Source organism: Suricata suricatta, chromosome 3 (assembly GCF_006229205.1).
Source record: "Suricata suricatta isolate VVHF042 chromosome 3, meerkat_22Aug2017_6uvM2_HiC, whole genome shotgun sequence".
Classification (NCBI taxonomy): domain Eukaryota; kingdom Metazoa; phylum Chordata; class Mammalia; order Carnivora; family Herpestidae; genus Suricata; species Suricata suricatta.
Genome location: NC_043702.1, coordinates 105,786,547 through 105,808,812, shown reverse-complemented (window position 1 = coordinate 105,808,812; position 22,266 = coordinate 105,786,547). Strand labels below are relative to the sequence as shown.

The 22,266-nt window shown below is 38.6% G+C and overlaps 1 protein-coding gene across 6 annotated transcripts in view; it reads left to right on the top strand.

Annotated features, from left to right (window-relative positions):
• Positions 1-22,266, top strand: part of WDR33 (WD repeat domain 33) — a 99,241-nt gene that overhangs the window by 28,089 nt on the left and 48,886 nt on the right. For all 6 annotated transcript variants that reach the window (XM_029934779.1, XM_029934778.1, XM_029934780.1 and 3 more), the window contains exons 2-7: positions 4,806-5,032; positions 7,153-7,221; positions 8,272-8,376; positions 11,172-11,267; positions 11,449-11,600; positions 13,322-13,419. In XM_029934779.1, the coding sequence (XP_029790639.1) occupies positions 4,829-5,032; positions 7,153-7,221; positions 8,272-8,376; positions 11,172-11,267; positions 11,449-11,600; positions 13,322-13,419 (724 nt within the window). In that variant the 5' untranslated portion in view covers positions 4,806-4,828. The remainder of the gene's footprint in view (positions 1-4,805; positions 5,033-7,152; positions 7,222-8,271; positions 8,377-11,171; positions 11,268-11,448; positions 11,601-13,321; positions 13,420-22,266) is intronic.

The following is a 22,266-nucleotide window of genomic DNA, read 5'->3' as shown; positions in this document are numbered from 1 at the left end:
CCGCGCGCGTGCGTGCGTGCGTGCGTGTGTGTGTGTGTGTGTGTGTGTGTGTTTGCGACTCAAAGCCTCAGTTTTACCCTCTGGAATATGTAGTTTAAAAATATTTTCATTTATTTATTATTATTTTTACATTTATTTATTTTTGAGAGACAGAGTTCAAGCGGAGGAGGGGCAGAGAGAGGAGACGCAGAATCTGAAGCAGGCTCTAGGCTCCGAGGAAGCGTTCAGCACAGAGCCTGATGCTGGGCTCAAACCCACGAACCATTAGATCATTACCTGAGCTGAAGTCGGACACTTAACCAACTGAGCCACCAGGGGCCCCTAAAAATATTTTTATTCAGTATGTTTTTTTTTTTAATGTCTGTTTATTTTTGAGAGAGAGAGAAAGAGAGAGAATCCCAAGCAGGCTTCGCCCTGTCAGCACAGAGCCTGACACAGGCCTCTGTCTCATAAACCATGAGATCATGACCTGAGCCGAAACCAAGAGTCAGATGCTTAGTCGACTGAGCCACCAGGCGCCCCAGTGTTTACTTATGAGAGAGGGAGCACAAGCAGGGGAGGAGCAGAGAGAGAGGGAGACAGAATCAGAATCAGGCTCCAGGCTCTGAGCTGTAAGCACAGAGCCCCATGTGAGGCTTGAACCCATGAACTGTGAGATCATGACCTGAGCCAAAGTCGGACGTTTAGCCAACTGAACCACCCAGCTGCTCCAGTAAATCCATTTTGGATTGAATTTGTGGAATTAAATTTTAGTAAGTTTATTTTCCTGTAAAAAAAAATGTATCTTTTCCCTGTTTTAGTTGGAGACCAGCTGTGATGGCGAAATTTTTCTAATGGAGCCAGAAATGTTTGGTTGTGGATGATTAGTTTGGATTTTTAAAAAAAAATTTTAGCGTTTATTTTTTGAGAGAGAGGGAGACGCAGAGAGTGAGGGAGACACAGAATCAGAAGCAGGCTCTGTGCTGACAGCTCAGAGCCTGATGCGGGTCTTGAACTAACAAACTGTGAGATCATGACCTGAGTCGAAGTCAGGCGCTTAACCAACTGAGCCACCCAAGCACCCCGAGTTTGGATTATGTTTGATTGAGGAAATGATTATGCTGGTCCTGGTGTGCTGAGTGAATGAGAGAGGGCATTACTTGCTTAGTTTCCTTCCATAATGTCTTTTCCTCCCACCTACCACTATCCCACTCCAAATTCAGACTTGTTAAGGCTGGCTTGTACTGTAAGCCTCCTGTTACTTGCCTGTTGTTTATGGTAGTTCTTGGCAGACCAGCAGAGTAGGTTCTCGGTGTCGTAGTAGATTCTCACATTGCTTTCTTTTGAGCTCTTCTGTCCTCATAAAGTGCCAGTCTCTTTAGAGCAGAGTGTGTGTGTGCCTATGTGTCTGTCTTGTGCCCGTCAAGTAGTTAGTGCTCACTAATAACTTCTTGAAATGAATTGAATATCTCATTATGCTTCCCTTTGCCATGGGGATTTTTCAGCTGTTTCAGCAGTTTCTAAATGTGTGTGTATTCATGGTGAGGAACTGCCTCCGTGCATTTGGAAGTACCTGCTCATTATCCTATACTCATTTCTCTATATAGTTTCCAACTTAAGTTTTACCTTTACTAACGAATACCTTCCTGTTCTTTCTCTTTAATGTATTATTAATTTCATAATTTTTGAGGCTTTGTTAGGATTCATGTACAGTTTTTGTTACTTTAATTAGAGGTTTCAGTTCAATAAAATGAGTTCTTGTTTAGCACAGTTCTACAAGGTGAAATTTGTAATAACTTTTCTTGAAGAAAAGCACTTATGGTTTTTTCCTACCCACTTTTTTGTCTTCAGTTATATGTTTGGTGATACCAACTGATGAAGCTTATAAACCTGTTACTTTGTGTCCCTCGGAACAAGAACCATAATTATAATGCTGGTATAGACTTGTGTGCACAGTGGAGGGCTGAGTCTGGGTATTCCAGTCTGTTCAACAGACTGCTCACTGTGTTGGCTAATGGAATGGTATATTTCATTTAACATAATATCTTTGAGCAAGAAGAATCTTGGAAGTTATCTACATTAACATTCTTGTCCAGGTTGAGCAAACTTATGCAGGGAAGTTGAGTGGTTCGCTTACTTTTGGGGAATAGTTAGTTGAAAGCTCAAAGGCTGAGGATATGCTGCAAACTTTTGTGAATTCCGGAGTCTTTGTATTTGCCAAAAGTAGAGATGGGTCCAACTACCACAAGGTCTGAAATCTGTTCTGTGAACTTAGACATGATACTCAGTGAATCAGAATGATATGTTGTACCTGTTGCACGGTATAAGTAGGCACTTGATGAAATTTTGCTGATTGCTTGACACATTGAAGGTGTGTATGATAAAGACGAGTTCATTGTTTCATGTGGATTTTTTTCCCTTAGCTTTTTGGTTCTCTTGTTAGTATGTAGTATTTAATAATCATACCCAAGTTCCTTGCCCTCTCTGTACGTCAGTTGCTCTCTCGTGTCCCACTGTCCCTCACCCTGTACCCTAGATAGTTGAAAATGCTTTGGGGACAAACCTGACAGTAGTTTAAATTGTGTTGTTAAGTAGCTTAAGTGAATAATATCGTAAGTAGAGATCACAGTAGTTATTTTTATGAAGGCTAAAGCCCTCATTTTCACCTTTTCCATTTGGTTGTATATAGTTCCTTGAAGTGTTGCCCCTAAAAATGTTTATTAATTTTAAATTTATTTTTAAAAAATTTATTTATTTTAAGTAGGTTCCATGCCCAGGTTGGGATTGAACTCATGATCAAGAATTGCAGGCTCTACTGACTGAGCCAGCCAGACACCTCTAAAAATGTTCATTTTATTTTTATTTATGTTTTTGAGATAAAAAAAGTTTTACTATTTCTTTTTTAGAGAGAGCACAAGCAGGGGAGAGGGGCAGAGGGAGTGAGAGAGAATTCTAAGTAGGCTCTGTGCTGAGCAGGGCTTGATATGATGAACCTGGGGTCATGACCTGAGTTGAAATCAAGAGTTAGTCAACTGACTGAGCCACCCATTTTTAAAAATATGTTTAAAAGTGTGTTTTTATATCATGCATATTTATATTATTGGAATGTATATTTAATTAGAGAATCCTGAAGTTGAAAAACTGTAAGCTCTTAATATTTTTTCTGTTCAGATGTTAGTGTTGCTTATATAAATATGTAAATATACACTATGAGAAATACATACATTTTTGTGGTAGCTGTTTTGATCCTGAAATTAGATATACATACTTATAGCATTCATTTGAAATAGGATAATTTATTCCTCTTTTTACGTTATTCCTAGGAAATTTGAAAGAACAAAAAGTCAGATTAAAAATATTTTTCAAGTCTTTTAATGTTTATGTATTTTGAGAAAGAGTAAGAGTCTACGGCCATAGCACTCTGAATGTGCATAATCTCATCTGATTTTGGAAGCTAGGCAGGGTCAGGCCTGGTTAGTACTTGGATGGAAGAAAGTAAGAGTCCACAAGTAGGGGAGGGGCAGAGAGAGGGAGAGTGAATCCCAAGCAGGGTCCATACTGTCAGCACAGAGCCTGATGTGGGGCTTGGTCTCACAAACTTTGAGATCATGACCTGAACCAAAATGAAGAGTTGGTCATTCAACTAACTGAGCCATCCAGATGCCCCCTCGGATTAAAAATAATTTTTAGTTACTCTGACATAAATAAAATGGGTCTAATAATAAGCTTAAAATGTTTTTTTTACTATTAAACATCTAATGAAAACTTCCATTTTATTTTTATTTTTTATTTTTATTAAAATTTTTTTTACATTTATTTATTATTGAGAGACAGAGAGACAGAGTATGAACAGGGGAGGGTGAGAGAGAGAGAGAGAGAGAGAGAGAGGGAGAGAGACATAGAATCTGAAGCGGGCTCCAAGCTCTGAGCTAGTGGCCAGCACAGAGCCTTATGCGGGGCTTGAACCCACGAACTGTGAGATCATGATCTGAACCAAACTCGGATGCTCAACCAACTGAGCCACCCAGGTGGCGTCCCATATTTTTATTTATTTAAAAAAAATATTTATTTGGGGAGGCACCTGGGTGGCTCAGTTAAGCGTCTGCCTTTGACTCAGGTCATGATCTTGTGGTTCGTGAGTTTGAGTCCCTGATTGGGCTCTGTGCTTGACTGCTTGGAGCTCGGAGCCTGCTTTGGATTCTATCTCCTTCTCCCTCTGCCCCTCCTTTGTGTTCACTCTCACTCTTTTCTCTCTCAAAAAAACAAAACAAAACATAATTTTTTTAATGTTTATTTTTTGAGAGAGAAAGAAGAGGAGGGGCTGAGATGGAGAAGGACAGAGAATCTGAAGCTGGCTCTATATTGACAGGAGAGAGCTCGACATGGGGTTTGAACCCACAAACCGTGAGGTCATGACCTTAGCTGAAGTCAGACTGTGAACTGACTGAGTCACCCAGGTGCCTCTCGAAAACTTTATTTTAAAAATGTGAACAATTCTCAGAGATTCTACCCAACCCTCTACTTCACACATGCACAGTACACACAGCACACTTGCCCCATGCTGTTATAAACTGGTTTTTCCATCTATCAGCCTGAATTTATAATAAATGCTAATTAGCACTTATTCTGTGAATTGGCCTTTTTAAAATATGTAATTGGTATCTGACATTAAATCTAGTAGTTCATTTTGTAACTAGGTTGACTAGGAGCTGAAAATGATACTTATTTGAAAAAGGAAGAGAAGTGTAAAAAATACTAATTTAAGAATATTTTCAAGCAGTGTGTAGTGCTGATGTTTGTAGTGAAAGTACTTTCTCCCACCCTAGTGTCCTAGAACGAAAACATCACCATGGCCACAGAAATTGGTTCTCCTCCTCGTTTTTTCCATATGCCAAGGTTTCAACACCAAGCACCTCGACAACTCTTTTATAAGCGGCCTGACTTTGCACAGCAGCAAGCAATGCAGCAGCTTACTTTTGATGGGAAACGGATGAGAAAAGCAGTAAACCGAAAAACCATAGACTATAATCCATCTGTAATTAAGTATTTGGAGGTAAGTCTAGTTAATGTGCTTCTGATGACCAGACTTTGACTTTTTTTAACAAAAGAAAGTTTAAAAAATACAGGGTGATAAGTATACCTGTGTTTCTTGAATTAGTGGGAAGAAGTGGAATTCCAGAGTCCAGTCAGTCACTAGTACTTCTTTACTCTTTGCATGTATGAATAATAATCTCAAAAATTACAACATTTAAACCCTAATTTAGAAATAGGCTTTGTTCTAAAAGTTCACAGCAGATCTCAGAAAATGGTACTTTAATCTGTAGGCCAACCTTAAAACACTTGTTAAACTATAGTGTATATGAAATGTTGAGACTGCCAAAATAAGAATATTTCTGTGAGAACGCCCATTCAGAATAATAATAATTTTGCGTGTCTGAGGCACTGGTGCTAGGAATACGGACTCTCCAAGGCCCTGGCTGTGAGGCAACACCTCACTGCAGATAAAGGCAGAGTAGGGGTCTGCATAAACCTCTGCTTGATATTTCTCCCTCTTGAGTTCATTATTTACTTGTCTTCACCAAGGAGTTAGCTTCTGTGATTCGTTTTTGATTACTAACCCTATTACTTGGGTCAGGTTTTGGTCTTCTCTGGCCTTTGGTGAAGAAAATCTGTTTGCTTTTTTTTGTTTGTTTTTTATTTATTTTTGAGAGACAGAGAGAGACAGTGCGAGCAGGGTAGGGTCAGAGAGAGAGGGAGATACAGAATCTGAAGCAGGCTCCAGGCTCTGAGCTGTCAGCACAGAGCCTGACGCGGGGCTCAAACCTGCAAACCGTGAGATCATGACCTGAGCCGAAGCTGGACGCTTAACTGACTAAGCCAGCCAGGCGTCCCTGTTTGCTTTTTCTTACCTGAGACCCATTAAAGACCTGTTTGCATGTTGGATATAATTAGTATGTTGTAGACATGAGAAAAAGGTTGATTTAGAGGTGAAGACAGATTTAGGTTTTTCCGGGAAATTCAGTTGCAAAACTAGTCTAGAAAAGCCTGAGAGGACTTAAGAACACCAAGGGCAGGATACCAGAAATTATTTTGTGCTGAGGATTTTGAAGAAATTGGAGACATCTGCTTATCCATATTCTTTTTACTTTTAATTAAAGTATGGTCAGTGAGAATGTGTTGGGGTCAGCAGCACCTTGGATGATTGGTTGGGATTGAGATGAGTAAAGAGGAGGGAGGTTCTAAGCAATGTTAATTGAGTAGGGTAAGATCCCTTTCTTTCTTTTTGTTTTGAATTCTTAATGTTTTTAATGAGACTGACGCACTGCCTACTGCACTAAGGAGGCACCTTCTTAATTTTTTTAATGTTTGTTTACTTTTGAGAGAGTGAGACACCGGGTACGAGTAGGGGAGGGGCAGGGAGAGAGAGACACACAGAATATGAAGCAGGTTCCAGTCTCCGAGCTGTCAGCACAGTGCCTGATGCAGGGCTTGAACTCCAAGGTCATAACCTGTGCCGAAGTCAGAAATTTAACCGACTGAGCCACCCATGTGCCCCTAATTAAAAAAAATTTTTCTTTTCTTCTGGGGCATTTGAGTGGCTCAGTTAGTTAAGCATCAGCTCTTGGTTTTGGTTCAGGGCATGATTTCACAACTTGTGGGTTGGAGTCCCACATTGGGCTCTGCACTGGCAGCTTGGGGTCTGCTTGGGATTTCTCGCTCCCTCTCTCTCTGCCCCTCCCCCATTCATGCTCTTTCTGTTTCATAAAAATAAACACGAAAAGAATATTTTTCTTGTTGATTTATTTTGAGAGAGAGGTGTGCTATGTGCACATAAGTGGCAGATGGGCTGAGGGAGAGGTAGAGGGAGAGAGAATCCTAAGCAGGCTCTGTGTTGTCAGTGCAGAGTCCAACATTTGTCTTGATCTCACGAGCAGTGAGGTCATGACCTGAGCTGACATCAAGATTCTGGTGCTTTACCCACTGAACCACCCAGGCGCCCTTAGGATAAGATCTCTTTAAGGTACCCAATGTTACCTTTGTTTTAGAACCTATGAAAGAGTTTTAATCCTATTTTCTCCCCATTTGATAGCAGCTTACATTCTGTTAATATTTAGTTTGAAACTGAGTATAATGGGTCATATGTTAATTAGTTAATTTGTTTATTTTAAACAGAATAGAATATGGCAAAGAGACCAGAGAGATATGCGGGCAATTCAGCCTGATGCAGGTTATTATAATGATGTAAGTATTGAGATGTGTCATATTGCTTAATAAAACCTCTTTGGACATTTGAACCTAAAACTATGTGACCTCAAATGCAACATGGAATTTTCTTTTTATGGATTTATAATTGAAATAAAAGATTCCTTTTTTAAAAACTATTTATTTATTAAAAAATTTTTAATGTTTTATTTATTTTTGATATATAGAGAGACAGAGCATGAGAGGGGGAGGGGCAGAGAGAGAAGGAGACACAGAACCGGAAGCAGGCTCCAGGCTCTGAGCTAGGGGTCAGCACAGAGCCTGACTCAGGTCTTGAACCCACGAACATGAGATCTGACCTGAGCCGAAGTCGGAGGCTTAACCGACTGAGCCACCCAGGTGCCCCAAAATGAAAGATTTCTAAAGAGATAATATAATATGTATGTGTACTCCATGGGTTATTTTTTATCTCAATTAAAATTTTTCTTTTACTGTAATGGTGGGTGAACTTTTGATTTGGGGCTTAAAGCCATGTCTAACAAAAGACTGCAGTACCTCAAAGTCTGTGGAATACAAAAGTTAATTAATTTATTATTAAAAAAGTGTTTTTGGTCTTATTTTGAGAGACAGAGAGTAAATGGGGGAGGGGCAGATAGAGAGGGAGACACAGAATCTGAAGCAGGCTCCAGGCTCTGAGCTGTCAGCAGAAGAGCCTGACGTGGGGCTTGAACCCACAGACCTGAAGACAATGAAAATGACCTGAGCCGGAAGTCAGACGCTTAATCAACGGAGGCACCTAGGCGCCCCATGAATTTAAAATTTGGCTTACTGTGAAACATGTTGATCTTGAGAAATAATTGATGAAATCTGGTACTTGATTTTATTGTTTGTTTAGTAATGGACATTTAACTGTCCTCTATCTCAGGTTTTTAAATTTAATTAATAGAAACTGATTATAATAGTTTTTTGAAATTCCTATATCATCCTGAATTTGTCTTTAAATGTTGAAATAATTACCTTGCTCTGTCCCCAATTTATGCTCTATGCATAATCAGGAGCTCTTTAAAACCAAATTTTCTCTTTTTGTAGCTGGTCCCACCTATAGGGATGTTGAATAATCCTATGAATGCAGTAACAACAAAATTTGTTCGAACATCAACAAATAAAGTCAAGTGTCCAGTATTTGTTGTTAGGGTAAGTATTCTTTTGGATATTTTTTGGAAAAGCTGATCCTGAGTTAATCTGTACATAGACTTAACAGGACAAAGAAAATTAAATTATTTTGAATGTATATCTAGGATAAACGTGGGTGCATTGTTAATCTTTTGAAATACCCAGTCATTTACCCACTATATCCACATTTAGTAAGATACTTCCTGCTTTTGAATTGTTCTTCATGTTACAATTTCCATAGAACTCTCTGAGCATGTCATGGATCTATATTGCAGCAGGTCTCACACTTACTCTTGAATGGAGATACTTCTGTTGCTGTTTAGAAAGTGCATCTCCGGTTTAATGAAAACTGTTAGGTGTCACCAGTAAGGAAAACCCCTGAGAAGAGCTGAAGACCAGTGGTCAACCATAATTGTTAGCTCCATTAGGTGCATAGTTGGCACTCATTACATTTGCATGAAATGAAAAAACATATACTTTTAAATAGATAGTGGATTGATCGGGTTCAAAACTTGAAAATTTGAAGGGTTTGGAATAAAAAGTTAATGTTATCATTTGTGATAGTATAATCATTTTCTTTGTGATTTGCTAAGTAAGAGTGTACTTGTTGGTTACCAGTACATCAAGTCCAGAAATGTAAGATATATTAACAGAGTTGAGCAAATGAGAATGGAAAACAGAAATGGGACAGGGAAAAGATAGTTCCGGCAGCCATTGTGGCAGATGAGCATAATAAGCAAGCCCTCTGATAGTGGGTGTGGCAGAGAGCAGGCAGAACTGGGGGAGATGTAGTTAGTCGTATGTCTCCCCTTTGCTTCTGAGGCCTAAAGCAAAAGAAAACATCAGTAAAGAAACACTTATTTTAATGGCTTTTTTGTTGGTAGAGCCAACCAGTATGTAGCATAGTTTTGTCAGGAAATTTGGTAAAAGGGGTAAGGTATGCAGCTAATTTTATTTTTTTATTTTTATTTTTAACATTTATTTATTTTTGAGAGAATGAGCTGGGAGTTAGGAGGTGGCAGTGAGAGGGAGACAGAGGATCCAAAACAGGCTCTGCTCTGAGCACAGAATCTGGTGCGGGGCTTGAAGTCAGAAACCATGAGGTTGTGACCTGAGCCAAAATCAAGAGTCAGCCTCTTAAAAAAAAAAAAAAAAAAAAAAAAGAGTGCCCTGGTGTGCAGCTAACTTTAGTATCTTCTTAGCATAATAGAGAAAATCTTTTTGAAATGAATAAAATCTGAACATTTTGCATCATAGTACAGAAGGGTAAAATTGTATTTGTGCAGTTTATTGGATAGATGAATTTCTTATTTAGGGGTCAAACTGTAAGATCTTGGGAGACGTTTGCACATGGTGGAGGCATAGTCCAAATTATAAGGAATTGAGACAGAAACAGGGTCCTGTGCCTGTAGTTTGGTTGCCTGTAGTGTCTACTTGGTTGGGACCCCTAGCAGATCAGGAGCCAGGGAAGTAGGAGGCTTTTATTTGTAGTCAGCATCAGGATATGCAGGTAAGCAATAAAAAGCCGGATTTACCAACTGGTCTTTTTTTTTTTTAATTTTAATTTTTATCTATTTTGAGAGAGATAGAGTGCATGTGCAAACGTGGGAATGGCAGAGAGAGGGGGGCAGAGAGAGAATCCCAAGCAAGCTCTGTGCTGTCAGAGCAGAGCCCAGTGCAGGGCTCCAACTCGCAGACAGTGATATCATGACCTGAGTTGAAACTGAGTCGAATGCTTAACAGACTGAGCCATCCAGACATCTCTTATTTTTAAAATTTTTTGTTTATTTATTTTTAGAGAGAGAGCGTGCTAGAGAGCGAGCCAGCAGTGGGTGGGGCAGAGAAAGGAGAGAGAAAGAATCCCAAGCAGGTTCTGAGCTGTCAACAGGGAGTCCGATGTGGGGCTTGAACTCACAAACTGAGATTGTGACCTGAGCCAAAACCACGAGTGGGACGCTTAACCGACTGAGCCACCCGGGCGCCCCCCAAATAGTCTTTATTTTACATATCTCATCCTGCTCTTCTGATAAGCACATTTCCAGTATTCAACTCTGTGCCACAATTTTTAGTTTGGAAAATGGGATTGTTGTATTTTCATTTTGTGTATTTACATTGTATAAGGAAAATTAGTGTGTAATATGTCATGGAAACTTGAAAGTAAAAAGTTAAGAAAAAAATATGTTGTATTTTGAGTTGATAAGCATATATGTCACAAATTCCCTTCAGTATGCAGGTAATGGCATTGAGACATTGCTGTTGTATCACCTGTTTTGGAAAGGAGATCAGTATAAGACTTGTCACTGCTTGATGCTGTGAACAGAGAGCTTTGTAAAGTACATTTCATTGTCAGGAAAAGTTTGATAGCCTTGATGTCCTTAAATTAGCTGTTTTTCATAAAACACCACTAACTTTCTGCCTGAATTGGTCCCACTAGCAGATGTAATTCTTTGCGTTTTTGTGGTGACTGGCCATTTTATTTATGTTAGCCTGCCTTGTATCCTAGAAAACTGTGGTCTTTGCAATTTATTTTTAAAGGCTCTTTAATATGTGGAGGTGTATGTAACTTAACCAAATACTTATAATGCGTTTACTGTTATTAATTTAGGTAATGAGCTAAAGGTGCTGGAGCTTTCCCTGCACTGTGTTAGTACTTTTTTTTTTCTTTCGACAAAGTACTTGCTGGTAAATCTGAACTATGATTAAATGAAAGTATTGTCTGTTTAATGTTGATTTTTGGATATTTTATAAATTCTAACTATTTTAAAAATTAAGTAAGATTGAGGATTTGTGACCTTGGAAAACTTTTTTCTTCCTAGTGGACTCCAGAAGGAAGGCGCTTGGTCACTGGAGCTTCTAGTGGGGAGTTCACTTTGTGGAATGGACTCACCTTCAATTTTGAAACAATATTACAGGTAACAGTAATCACCAGACTGTAGCATCCTCCTGTGGTACTGTAACGAACTGGAGATAGTTACTTTAATGGCGTTTTAAACTTAAAATTGGACAAATAATTGTGAGTTGATGTCTGCTCCTGTAAAGCCTTCTGTTATATATCCTTTTATATAATGTTTAAAATGTTTGATGTTTTCACAGGCTCATGATAGCCCAGTGAGGGCCATGACTTGGTCACATAATGACATGTGGATGTTGACAGCAGACCATGGAGGATATGTGAAATATTGGCAGTCGAACATGAACAACGTCAAGATGTTCCAGGCACATAAGGAGGCGATTAGAGAGGCCAGGTTTATACACAATATACCATTTTCTGTAGTCCCTATTGTCATGGTTAAATTATTCTCTAAGTGTATTCTGGGTGCAGAGATGCATGGGCTCTGTCAGGTTCCGGGGTACTTTCTGCACCCTACACACACAGTATTTTCCTTTGTTTCCACACATGCACCATTTTGCTGGCACTTTTCTCAAGTAGTGTTCCGGTATCAGCCTTTGCAATATGTTAGAGATGTACTGTCTGCCGCATTTTGCACTGGTTTTCTCTTTTCATTTATGGTTATAATAATGTGTATACGTTATTCCTTTTTATTACCTACTGTGTAAGATAAGAATCTTTCATTCCAAATAAAGAATTCAGTCTTTAATTATACAACTGAATAAAATCTAAAGCCTACAGAAAACACCTTCAGAGTTCACACAAAATACAAGGAAAAAAGGCTTAAGTGAAGACCTGGTTGGCTTGGTTATGCCACGACTTCAAAAGGAAAGTGTAGTAGGACTAAAAACTCACAAGTGACCCTGGGTGTGGCACACGTAATGGAGTAATGAATGGGTTCTTCGAGCTTTGAAACTAAGCAAACCATTGTCAAGAGGACTCTAGGACTTTTTCTTCTGATTCACTGTTGAGAACATCAGTTATGCAAATGTATAATAATAAGTGGAGTTTAAAATATTTTCAGTGAGTTGTATATTTTTACATATCAATGAGATATGTATAGTAAAACTGGAAAACAGAGTTTCAAAACAAGCCTGAAGAATTGCTGCAGCCTCAGAATAAAGCTAAGCAGCATTCCTTAAGGTCGCATTCCTTACGGTCGCACCACCCATGTGTGGGAGGAGGTTGACAGGTTTATAGAAACATCATCCACTGCAGTCACTTGTTTCTACATTCAGAGCCTTAACAAAAATTGTTGGATAAACATGCTTCTGCAAAGACTGTGCTTTAGCGTCCAGCCCATACCTTGAGTTTTCACAGTTGGTTCTTTGTTAGTCATAGGACTCAAAAGTTCAAGGAAGTTCTTGGAGGTAGATGAGAAGCGTGGTGCTCTTTCACAGCAAGGAGGTCAAGATGGCAAAGTCCTTTGCAGGAGATGATCTTTGGCTTCAAACACAGTCTGAAGGTCCCTGTGTTAAAGTTTTCCCTAAAAGGAGCAACGTTCATGGAATAGCTTGGCAGAGAGGAGGTGTAAAGTTTTTCTGCAGACCTTTCAAATAAATGAGAAAGATTGTATGTAGAGATGTTTAGCAGTGAGTTTTAAATAACCTGTCCAAAATTTTTCAGCTCATCCTTCATGAAGTGTTCCAGGCAGAAGAAGCTGATGCTAATTTTTTGAGCGGTATTCCTATGTGATTTAAAAGCGTGTTTGTAGGAATATTGCAAAAATAGGTTCATTTAGTTTCTACACTTAAACGAGCTTCACGTTTTCTGTTGGTATGACAGGAAATACTCTACTGTGGGGAGTGTGGGAAGCATCAGTACTAATAATACACCAGTAAAGGTCTCTGAATATTGATGATTGAAAACTAAGAAGCAGTTGCTGTGTTGAATTCTTCTTTTGATGAGATGCTTTTGTTAGCTGACGACATTCTCTCTAAGGGCTTCTTCACTGTTGGAATACTTCCCTCTCCTGTTATAACGCAGCACAGTGTTTTTATTTTTCCCTGTCTGAGAAGCACAGATAATCTGTTAAATGCTGACTTCTTTCCCCTGCTGTGTGTCTTCATGTAACAGTTTCTCACCCACGGATAATAAATTTGCTACATGCTCTGATGACGGCACTGTTAGAATCTGGGACTTTCTTCGTTGCCATGAGGAAAGAATTCTCCGAGGTACGTGTACTAACAGTCCTGATTGGAATATTTAAATAGGGAAGGCATTTGTGGTTAAATCATCACAACACCACAATACCAGCTTACATCTCCATTCAGTTTTTTTACATACACACCGTCTCAGCCAGCCTCTTTAAAGAAACCTGATCTCTCTTTCTGGTTCCCATTTTGTAGATTATTACCACTACTAAAATCTTTGAATTCTTTTAACTATCAATTACATTCCCCTTCTATCATTCCGCTTACCTCCCCCATTTACTTGCTTATCTGTATTTATCTGTAAGGGCTTGGAGCCGAGGTAGCTTTCTCCAACATAATGACACTATAATTTTTATTTAGGTGGCTCACATTCTCCTGGCAGTCCTAGTAAAGTGATTAACTGAAGTATCAATAGCTATACTTATCATTATTGCTATTTCTGAATGCAGGTGTTTAAAAACAATTTATTTTAAGTATCCCACATATGTATACTACATGGCCCACTTGTTATTAAGTTTTGGAAGGATTTTTTGTTTAATTTTAGTGATTTCATAATTACAAACTAATGTTTATGAATTACTCTCTCCTACAAAAGAAATCCATATTTTTACTTGGATTAGGTTATTTTAGACTTCATAAAGTAGGACTCTGGAAGTGCTAACAGTTTATCAATACCATTTATGTGAATTCAGTGGATATTAGGGAATTAACTGTTTTTATATGTAATACAATTGAGATGAAAACATTTACATTTAATAAAAACATTTAATCTCATTGGTTTATTGTTAACTAGGAAGGTAGTTTCCTCTAGTGCTTAACTTGAATTTGTACAGATTTAACAAACATTCTACTCTAATCTCTTGGTTCCAGTATACCATAAAAGTAGCATCTTCCTCTGACACACAAATGCAGGGTAGACACATGGGTGCCATAGACATTGGGGGCCAAGAAATTACTGTTCAGAATGTTCCTTTCTGTTCAACAGTCTTGATTAAATTATTAGCTTTTTACAACGTTCTGGAGCTTAATTTACAGCCTATAGTGTTGATGCTTTCTAGATAAGAAAATAAAAGCCCTTGATATTTAACCCATAGTTCAAGCCAGTAGGTTTTGAAATCATATTTGCTTAAACATTCCTGGCTTTGCACATTTTGTGTGGGTTCATCCACAGTACTCACTGTGTGGTGGCAGCTAGCATAAGGGTATAGTACCTGTCAAGGAGTGTGCCCACTATGACGGCTGTGATGTACCACATCAGACCTGGAATCATTTAGCCGGAGCTATTTTACCCACCTATTTATGGAGGAGCATCACCCACCAGGCGTAAACAACATGTTCAGGGTCATCTGAAATAAGTTCAGATCCAGGATTAGAATCTAATCACTTGGCTTCTAGCCTAGTGCTATGCTAATGTTGCATCTTTCCTCATTCAGAAGTCTTAGCTATTAAACAGAAATAAGATGGACAACCTTTTCTGCGCTTTGAAAATCCTAAGAAATTAAGAGGAAACACAATAATTGCAGTTATTAAAAGCAGTATTCTAGGTATCAAAACAATTACTTTTACAGAGGACTAGGGAGGACTATAATAATTATGAAGTCTGATATAAAATCACTATGTATCTTGGATTAAAAAAGAAAGCCTTCCATATGATAACATTTTTCAGGTCTATGTTCCAGGGAAATGTTCCTCAGTACGGTAATGTAGCTGTTTCTAAATAGCACTTAAGAAGTTTTCCTCTGGAATTTAGAGTGTATGTGAGATTTTCTAGCAGTTAAATATTTTCAGATTTGAGTTGAGGTGAATTTGGAAAACAGTGAATGGATGCTGACTTATTATCTGTTCTTCCTATAGCTTAAAAAATACACCAGCATCCTGTCTGTATTAATTGAGAGTAGAATTTTCTATTTTATTTGGGGGCTTTTTGAATTTTAAGTTTAAATATTTTAAATTTTACTATGGAGTTTTCAAACATCTACAGGAGTATAACCTTCATTACTTTTAAGGATATATGTTCTAGCTTATTCATGATTTTTGCTTCCTTTTAAAAATATTTTTTCTTGGTACCTCAGTGAGTATATGGGACCAATATGAATGTGTTAAACCAAGTTAATTGTACCACCCAAGGTGTAGTTCTAATAGCAGGTCTGGTGTAGAAGATAAATTATTAGGGTGCAAATATCCATTTTCTGTCATTCCTCATTTTTCTAAATTTTCTAAATTTTAGCGATGATTATGAAACAGTGAAACTGGTGTTACTATTTTCCTATCCTTTGCTTGTGGGTTGAGGATCCTTGGGGTGATGAGATTCCAGTTGTCTCAAGGCTGCTGTGAAATTCTTCATATAAAATTTAATGTGAATTTAATTTAGCTTTTGTACATAGAAAATTGGATCACAAAGTCAAACAAATAGGGATAGGACTTTCCAACATCTAAAATGTCATTTGGTCTCTGTGGAGGGATGACATTCACGTAGCCCACACAGACTCTGAAACATCGGGCAGGTAAGCATACTCCTGCACTTTGTTAGTGTTGTACATCAGACCACACTTGGGTTTAAGTGTAAAGAAAATCTAAGAACATTTTAATTGAAGGGTACGTTTATGATCACATACTTCAACTCTATCAGGTACTTATTTTTTCTACATCATTCCTAACAACCAGTCTTCTGCTCATATACATTTTTACTGTTCTAGTATCCACTACCTCACATGATTCTCTTTTCCAATTTTGGATAGCTTTGGTTTTCAGAAAGTTCATTCATTATATCAGAAATTTGCTTCTGTATGGCTTGTCCTGCCTCTGGATAACAAAAAATTAGTCTATATTCTCTTCTTCATGGCAGCCCTTTATTTGAAGACCGTTACCACGTCTTCTTATGATGTAGACCATCAGCTGTAAGCATACAGGATCCCTCTGCATGGCAAGAAGCCATGATACCATACTACTGACTGCAGAATTTATAGTTGCCTTGTAGTGTCCTTGTGCTTCTTGGAAAAGGAAAAAGTTACACAAGGGAAAGTAACCAGGTTTTTAAGATTAAAATCAACACAGATCTATTGTTAGGAGATTTGCACTCAAAAGATAATGATGATTGGTCCACAGGAATGAAATTGAATGAATTGCAGAATTGAGAAGTGTCATGTACCACTCATTACTAAAGCATGTGCAAGTCAGCATAATTTATTTTTTTTAATTAAAAAAAATTTTTTTTTAAGTCAGCATGATTTATACACAATTTTTCTTTTCTCTTTCCTTTCCTTTTTTCTTTCCTTGTCCCTTTCTCTCCTTCCTTCCTTCCTTTCTTCCTCCCTCCCTCCCTTCCTTCCCTTTTTGAGAGAGCAAGCATGCACAAGTGGGAAAGGAGGACAGGGAGAGGGAGAATTTTAAGCAGGTTCCATGCCCAGTGCAGAGCCTGATGTAGTTTGTGACCTGAGCCAGTATCAAGAGTCAGATGCTTAAATGACTGAGCCACCAGGTGCCCCTCTTCTTTAGAGTACTCAGTATATGGGCTGGGATTAAAAGAACCTTTAAGCATCAGGAGTACATGAGACTAAATGAGTCTCTAGTTTACTGATACTTATGCATTTGACTCCAAGTGAAATAAAGCCATTAAAATCTACTTATTTAATTAATGAGCATATGCTGTATGTATGCTGTCTGGTAGAAGAATCTTCTTAAAAGGTATGACACCTCCCTCCTTAAAAATCTAGTAGTGGGGGTGCCTGGGTGGCTCAGTCAGTTAATTGATTTTGACTCAGGTCATGATCTCACGGTTTGTGGGATTGAGCCCTGCATCGGGCTCCACGCTGTCAGTGTGGGTTCCCCTCTCGCTCTTCCTGTCCTTCTCCCTGTCCTTCTCCCTCTCCCCTCCCCTCCCCCTCCCTCTCTTTCAAAATAAATAAATAAACATTTAAAAAAGTTTAGTAGGGAAGATATTTTTACATACTTAAGATGGTGGAGAATATGGGAGAAGAGTCATGATTGTGTTATAAGTGGTTTTATCAGTGTAGAGTTAGAATATATGTGAGAAGGGTTGAAAACAAAATGAGTAAGAACACTGAAACAAATTCTAATGAGAGGCATACTCTTCAGAAGAACCCAGTGTACAAGTTTTAGCATGCTTTAGTTTTGCTTTACTTTCTTAGTTTTTTTAAAATTTTTTTTTTAAATGTTTTTATTTATTTTTGATACAGAGAGAGACAGAGCATGAGAGGGAGAGGGGCAGAGAGGGAAGGAGACACAGAACTGGAAGCAGACTTCAGGCTCTGAGCTAGCTGTCAGCACAGAGCCTGACGCGGGGCTCGAACCCACAAACGTGAGATCTGACCTGAGCTGAAGTCGGAGGCTTAACTGACTGAGCCACCCAGGCACCCCTACTTTCTTAGTTTTAATATAGCCAACAATATTGCACTTACCTGTGTATCAGGCATGTGCTAAGAACTTTATTTAGTCTTCCCGGTAACCCTATTAGCTAAATACTCTTTGTTCCACATTTTACAAATGAGTAACCAAGGTATGGGAAAATTAAGTAAACCTGTCTTAAGGTCAGGTATATTAAAAGAGGTGGGACTAAGATTTGAACCCAGGTTTTTTGGTCCAGAGTCATACTCAACCACTGTGTTAAACTGCCTCTTTTCTGTTTTAAAAGTGACATCCACATGGGTGTAATAATGTCTTCCTAAGCTGTGATGACAGAAATAGAGTTTTTGGGGTGAGTGGAGGGATGTAGTTAGAGGGAAGTATTTAGTTAATTTGTTTGTTTGTTTATTTATTTATTTATTTTACTGTCTTTATTTATTTTAGAGAGAGACAGCATGAGCAGGGAAAGGTCAGAGAGAGAGGGAGACACAGAATTTGAAGCAGGCTCCAGGCTCTGAGCTAGCTGTCAGCACAGAGCCTGATGTGGGCTCGAACCCACGAACTGTGAGATCATGACCTGAGCCGAAGCCGGACGCTCAACCGACTGAGCCACCCAGGCGCCCCAGTATTTAGCTAATTTAAATCCTCAAGGTCATTTTACCATTCTTTAAAACTGTCCATGTTATAGGTTTTCAATGTTTGGTATATTTAACAACAGAAAAATTAAACTACAATGAATAGTTCAAACTAAATGGTTTATAAGATATATGCTAGTTTATGTGAATAGGAACATGGACATAAGGGGTTATAGTGAGACTTATTCAGGGGTTGAGGTCTGTTTTTAGTTTTCAGATCTAGCACTCAGAGAGGAACTTAACCTCTAAATACACAAAACTTTAAGAAGAAGATTTTTAGTAGTACTTTTGATAAATCCCTGTGTATGCCTTCCTTATTGCATTGGCTGTGGTCTTTAATAAATGAGATCATTTCCTCTGCAAAGATCTTTTGGTTCAGCAGTGTGTTTTGAACTGTATGAAGACATGTTTATGAAGTCTGAGTATTCCAAAAATCTTCAATGCTTTACTGGAAATAGTTTTACTTACTAAAGTAAAATTGGCAAATCACATAGTTTATGATTAACAGAACTACTTTATTTGTATAATGGTTTACAAAATATTCCTCAAGATCCTGTCTTTTCTCCCCCAGACAAAAGCCAGAAACAGCAGTTTGCTTTAAAAGATCCTATATATTAAAAAAAAAAAAAAAAGGCAAAGCAAAAAAGCCTGTATCAGAATAATTCCTTCCACTAATAGCATATTTTAATATTAAAGCTCTTTAGGCACATCTTATTTAATCATCCAAATAGTCATATAAACCGATTTTACATATGCACACTGATTTTCTTGGTGTTTCCTTATTTTGAGGAAGGGTTTATTTTAAGGCTCTTTTCCTTCTGCTGTCCTGTAAAGACTGGACTATGGTAGGTTCTTCTATGTAAATAATCATCTGCGTATGAGTGGGAAAAAGACTTAATGAGTTTTAACAAGACTTCTAAAGCATATTACTTGAAGAAATTAGTAGGGCTCTGAAATAGCCATTTTATTATTTATTTAAAAATGTTTGTTTATTTTGAGGGGGAGAGATTGAGAGTAGGGGAGGGGGAGAGGGATAGAGAATTCCCACTGCACTGTTAGTGCAGAGCCTGACTCTGGGCTTTAACCTGTGAACTGGGAGATCATGACCTGAACTGAAATCAAGAGTTGAATGGTTGACTGACTGAGCCACTCAGGTGCCCCTGAAATAATTCATTTTATATGGTACATTCACATTTTTATAGGCATTGTTTTATATTTTTATATTGGACTTTATTCTATCTCTGTACTTATTTCAGATGTTGCATAATATGTCAAAAACTAGTTGAACATAGATCTGTGGCTTTCTTGGGAAGCCAGAGTTGCATGCTGTTACTATCGTAGTTTTTTTTTTTTTAACTCTTTTTTAATGTTTTATTTATTTTTGATACAGAGAGAGACAGAGCATGAGAGGGGGAGGGGCAGAGAGAGAAGGACACAGAACCAGAAGCAGGCTCCAGGCTCCGAGCTAGCTGTCAGCACAGAGCCTGACGTGGGACTCAAACCCACGAACACCTGAGCTGAAGTCGGAGGCTTAACCGACTGAGCCACCCAGGCACCCCCATAGTGTTTTAATTAAGATTTTAGCAATGTCTAGACACTCATATATAAAAGACTCTGGTTTTTTGACAGCAACAAATCACAATGATTAATAGTTTAGGCAGTTGAGGGATGCCTGGGTAGCTCAGTCAGTTAAGCATCTGACTTCGGTTCAGGTCATGATCTCGAGGGTTAGTGAGTTTGAGAGTTTGAGCCCTGTGTCAGGTTCTGTGGTAATAGCTCAGCGCCTGGACCTGCTTCCGATTATATGTCTCCTTTTCTTTCTGCCCCTCCCCACTGGTGCTCGGTCTCGTCCTTTATCCCTCTCTCCCTCTCTCTCTCTCTCTCTCTCTCTCTCTCTCTCAAAAATTAACATGAAAAAAAATAATTTAGCAGTTGATTTTCAAAATGAGTGTGCATGTGCTTGAATTAAATATTTTATAATTGCTTTAGTTTATTTTTATTTAATTTTTGTTTTTTTATTTTTATTTATTTTTTATTTTTTATTTAATTTTTTTTTTTACTTCTGAGGGAGAGAGACAGAGTGTGAGCAGGGAAGAGGTAGAGAGGGAAACATGGAATCCAAAGCAGGCTCCAAGCTCTGAGCTGCCAGCACGGAGTCTGATGTGGGGCTTGAACTCACGAATGATGAGATCATGACCTGAGCCAGAATCGGACATTAAACTCACTGAGCCACCCAGGTGCCTCTGCTTCAGTTTATTTTGAGTGAGGCTAAATTTCCATTTGGTGATAAATTAGTTGCCTCGTTATACTGTTTGAGCTTCCCAGCCAATTAGATCTTTTGTAGTTAAAAAGAAAATTTTTTAGAGGTGCCTGGATGACTTAGTCAGTTAAGGATCCAACTCTTGGTTTCAGCTCAAGTCATGAACCAAAAATAAAATTTTAAAAATGAAAATAATTTTAAATTATTATTCATATTTTGAGCAGGAGGAGGGGTGGTGGGCAGATGGAGGGTGAGAGAAATCCCAACCAGGGTCTGGGCGTTCAGTGCTCATGCCTGAGCCAAAACGAATAGTCGGACGCTTAACTGAAGAAGCCACTCATGCGCCCCTATCTTTGGTAGTTTTTAAAGTTAAAATTCAGAGCATTGGAAAGAGCTACTGAAATTAGATAAATAGGTAATTTATTTTTGGCCTTTTCATTTTTAGTGGTAGATTCTTTTTTTTTTTTTAATTTTTTTTAATGCTTTATCCATTTCTGATACAGAAGAGACAGAGCATGAGAGGGGGAGGGTCAGAGAGAGAGGGAGACACAGCACCCAAAACAGGCTCCAGGCTCTGAGCTAGCTGTCAGCACAGGGGCTCGAACCCATGAATGTGAGATCCGACCTGAGCCGAAGTCGGAGGCCCAACTGACCGAGCCACCCAGGCGCCCTAGTGGTAGATTCTTAAATGATTAAAGTATGGTATCATTAAAAATAATTACTTGTCAATGAGGGAGGTTAAGTACCAAATCAAATACTGTTTTTTGTTTTTTGTTTTTAATTTAGAGAGTGAGCAAGTGGAGGTTGGGAAGAGGGGCAGAGAGAGAATCTTAAGCAGAATCTATGCTCTACGTAGCTCGACATGAGGCTCGATTCCACAACCCTGGGGTCTTGACCTGAGCTGAAATCAAGGGCTCAACCGGGTGAGGCACCCAGGCATCCAGTGCTGTTGTTTTAGTAGTTACTTTTTTCCTTTACATTTTAATAATGTATCAGAAAACCATTTTAAAGTTTAAGTCCTCTGTCCGGAATCTATAAGAAACACATGTAGTGCTGTGATCTCTTTAGTTATAGAGAGACCAGATTAAGAATTTCTCTTGAAATCAAGAAATGGTATATTTTCTAGGTCATATCCCCCCATTCCCCATTTATCCTTTTTTATGGATTGTTTCATAAACCAGTCTTAGTTTCTCCAACATGCACTAAGTTTCTCAAAGCCAATCTGCTGAATCCTCTTTCTGAAGGTATTCTGGTGTAATTCTCTTTGCCCCAAAGAGCAAACTTTACCATTATTAGCATGCTTTTAGCATATCACATGTTGCTTGGAGGATTAGTCCAGTGAATTGTATCTGCTTTAACTTGCTGATATTTTTACATACTGTATTGGTCCCTAGGGAACACCAGGAAGGTACAGCCACCACAGGAGGCCTGTGGTGCCTTTGAGTAAGGTCAGGCAGGGCTTCTCCTCCCCAGAACCACCGATCTGAAAAGTGAATGCCCTCTCTAATCTTTGTGACAGCTGGCAAGCAGACCTTCGGATTTGGGCCAGGGAAGGTTTAAGAGCTCACACAATAGCCCTCTCTCATCTTTTGATAGGAAAAAACTTCCATA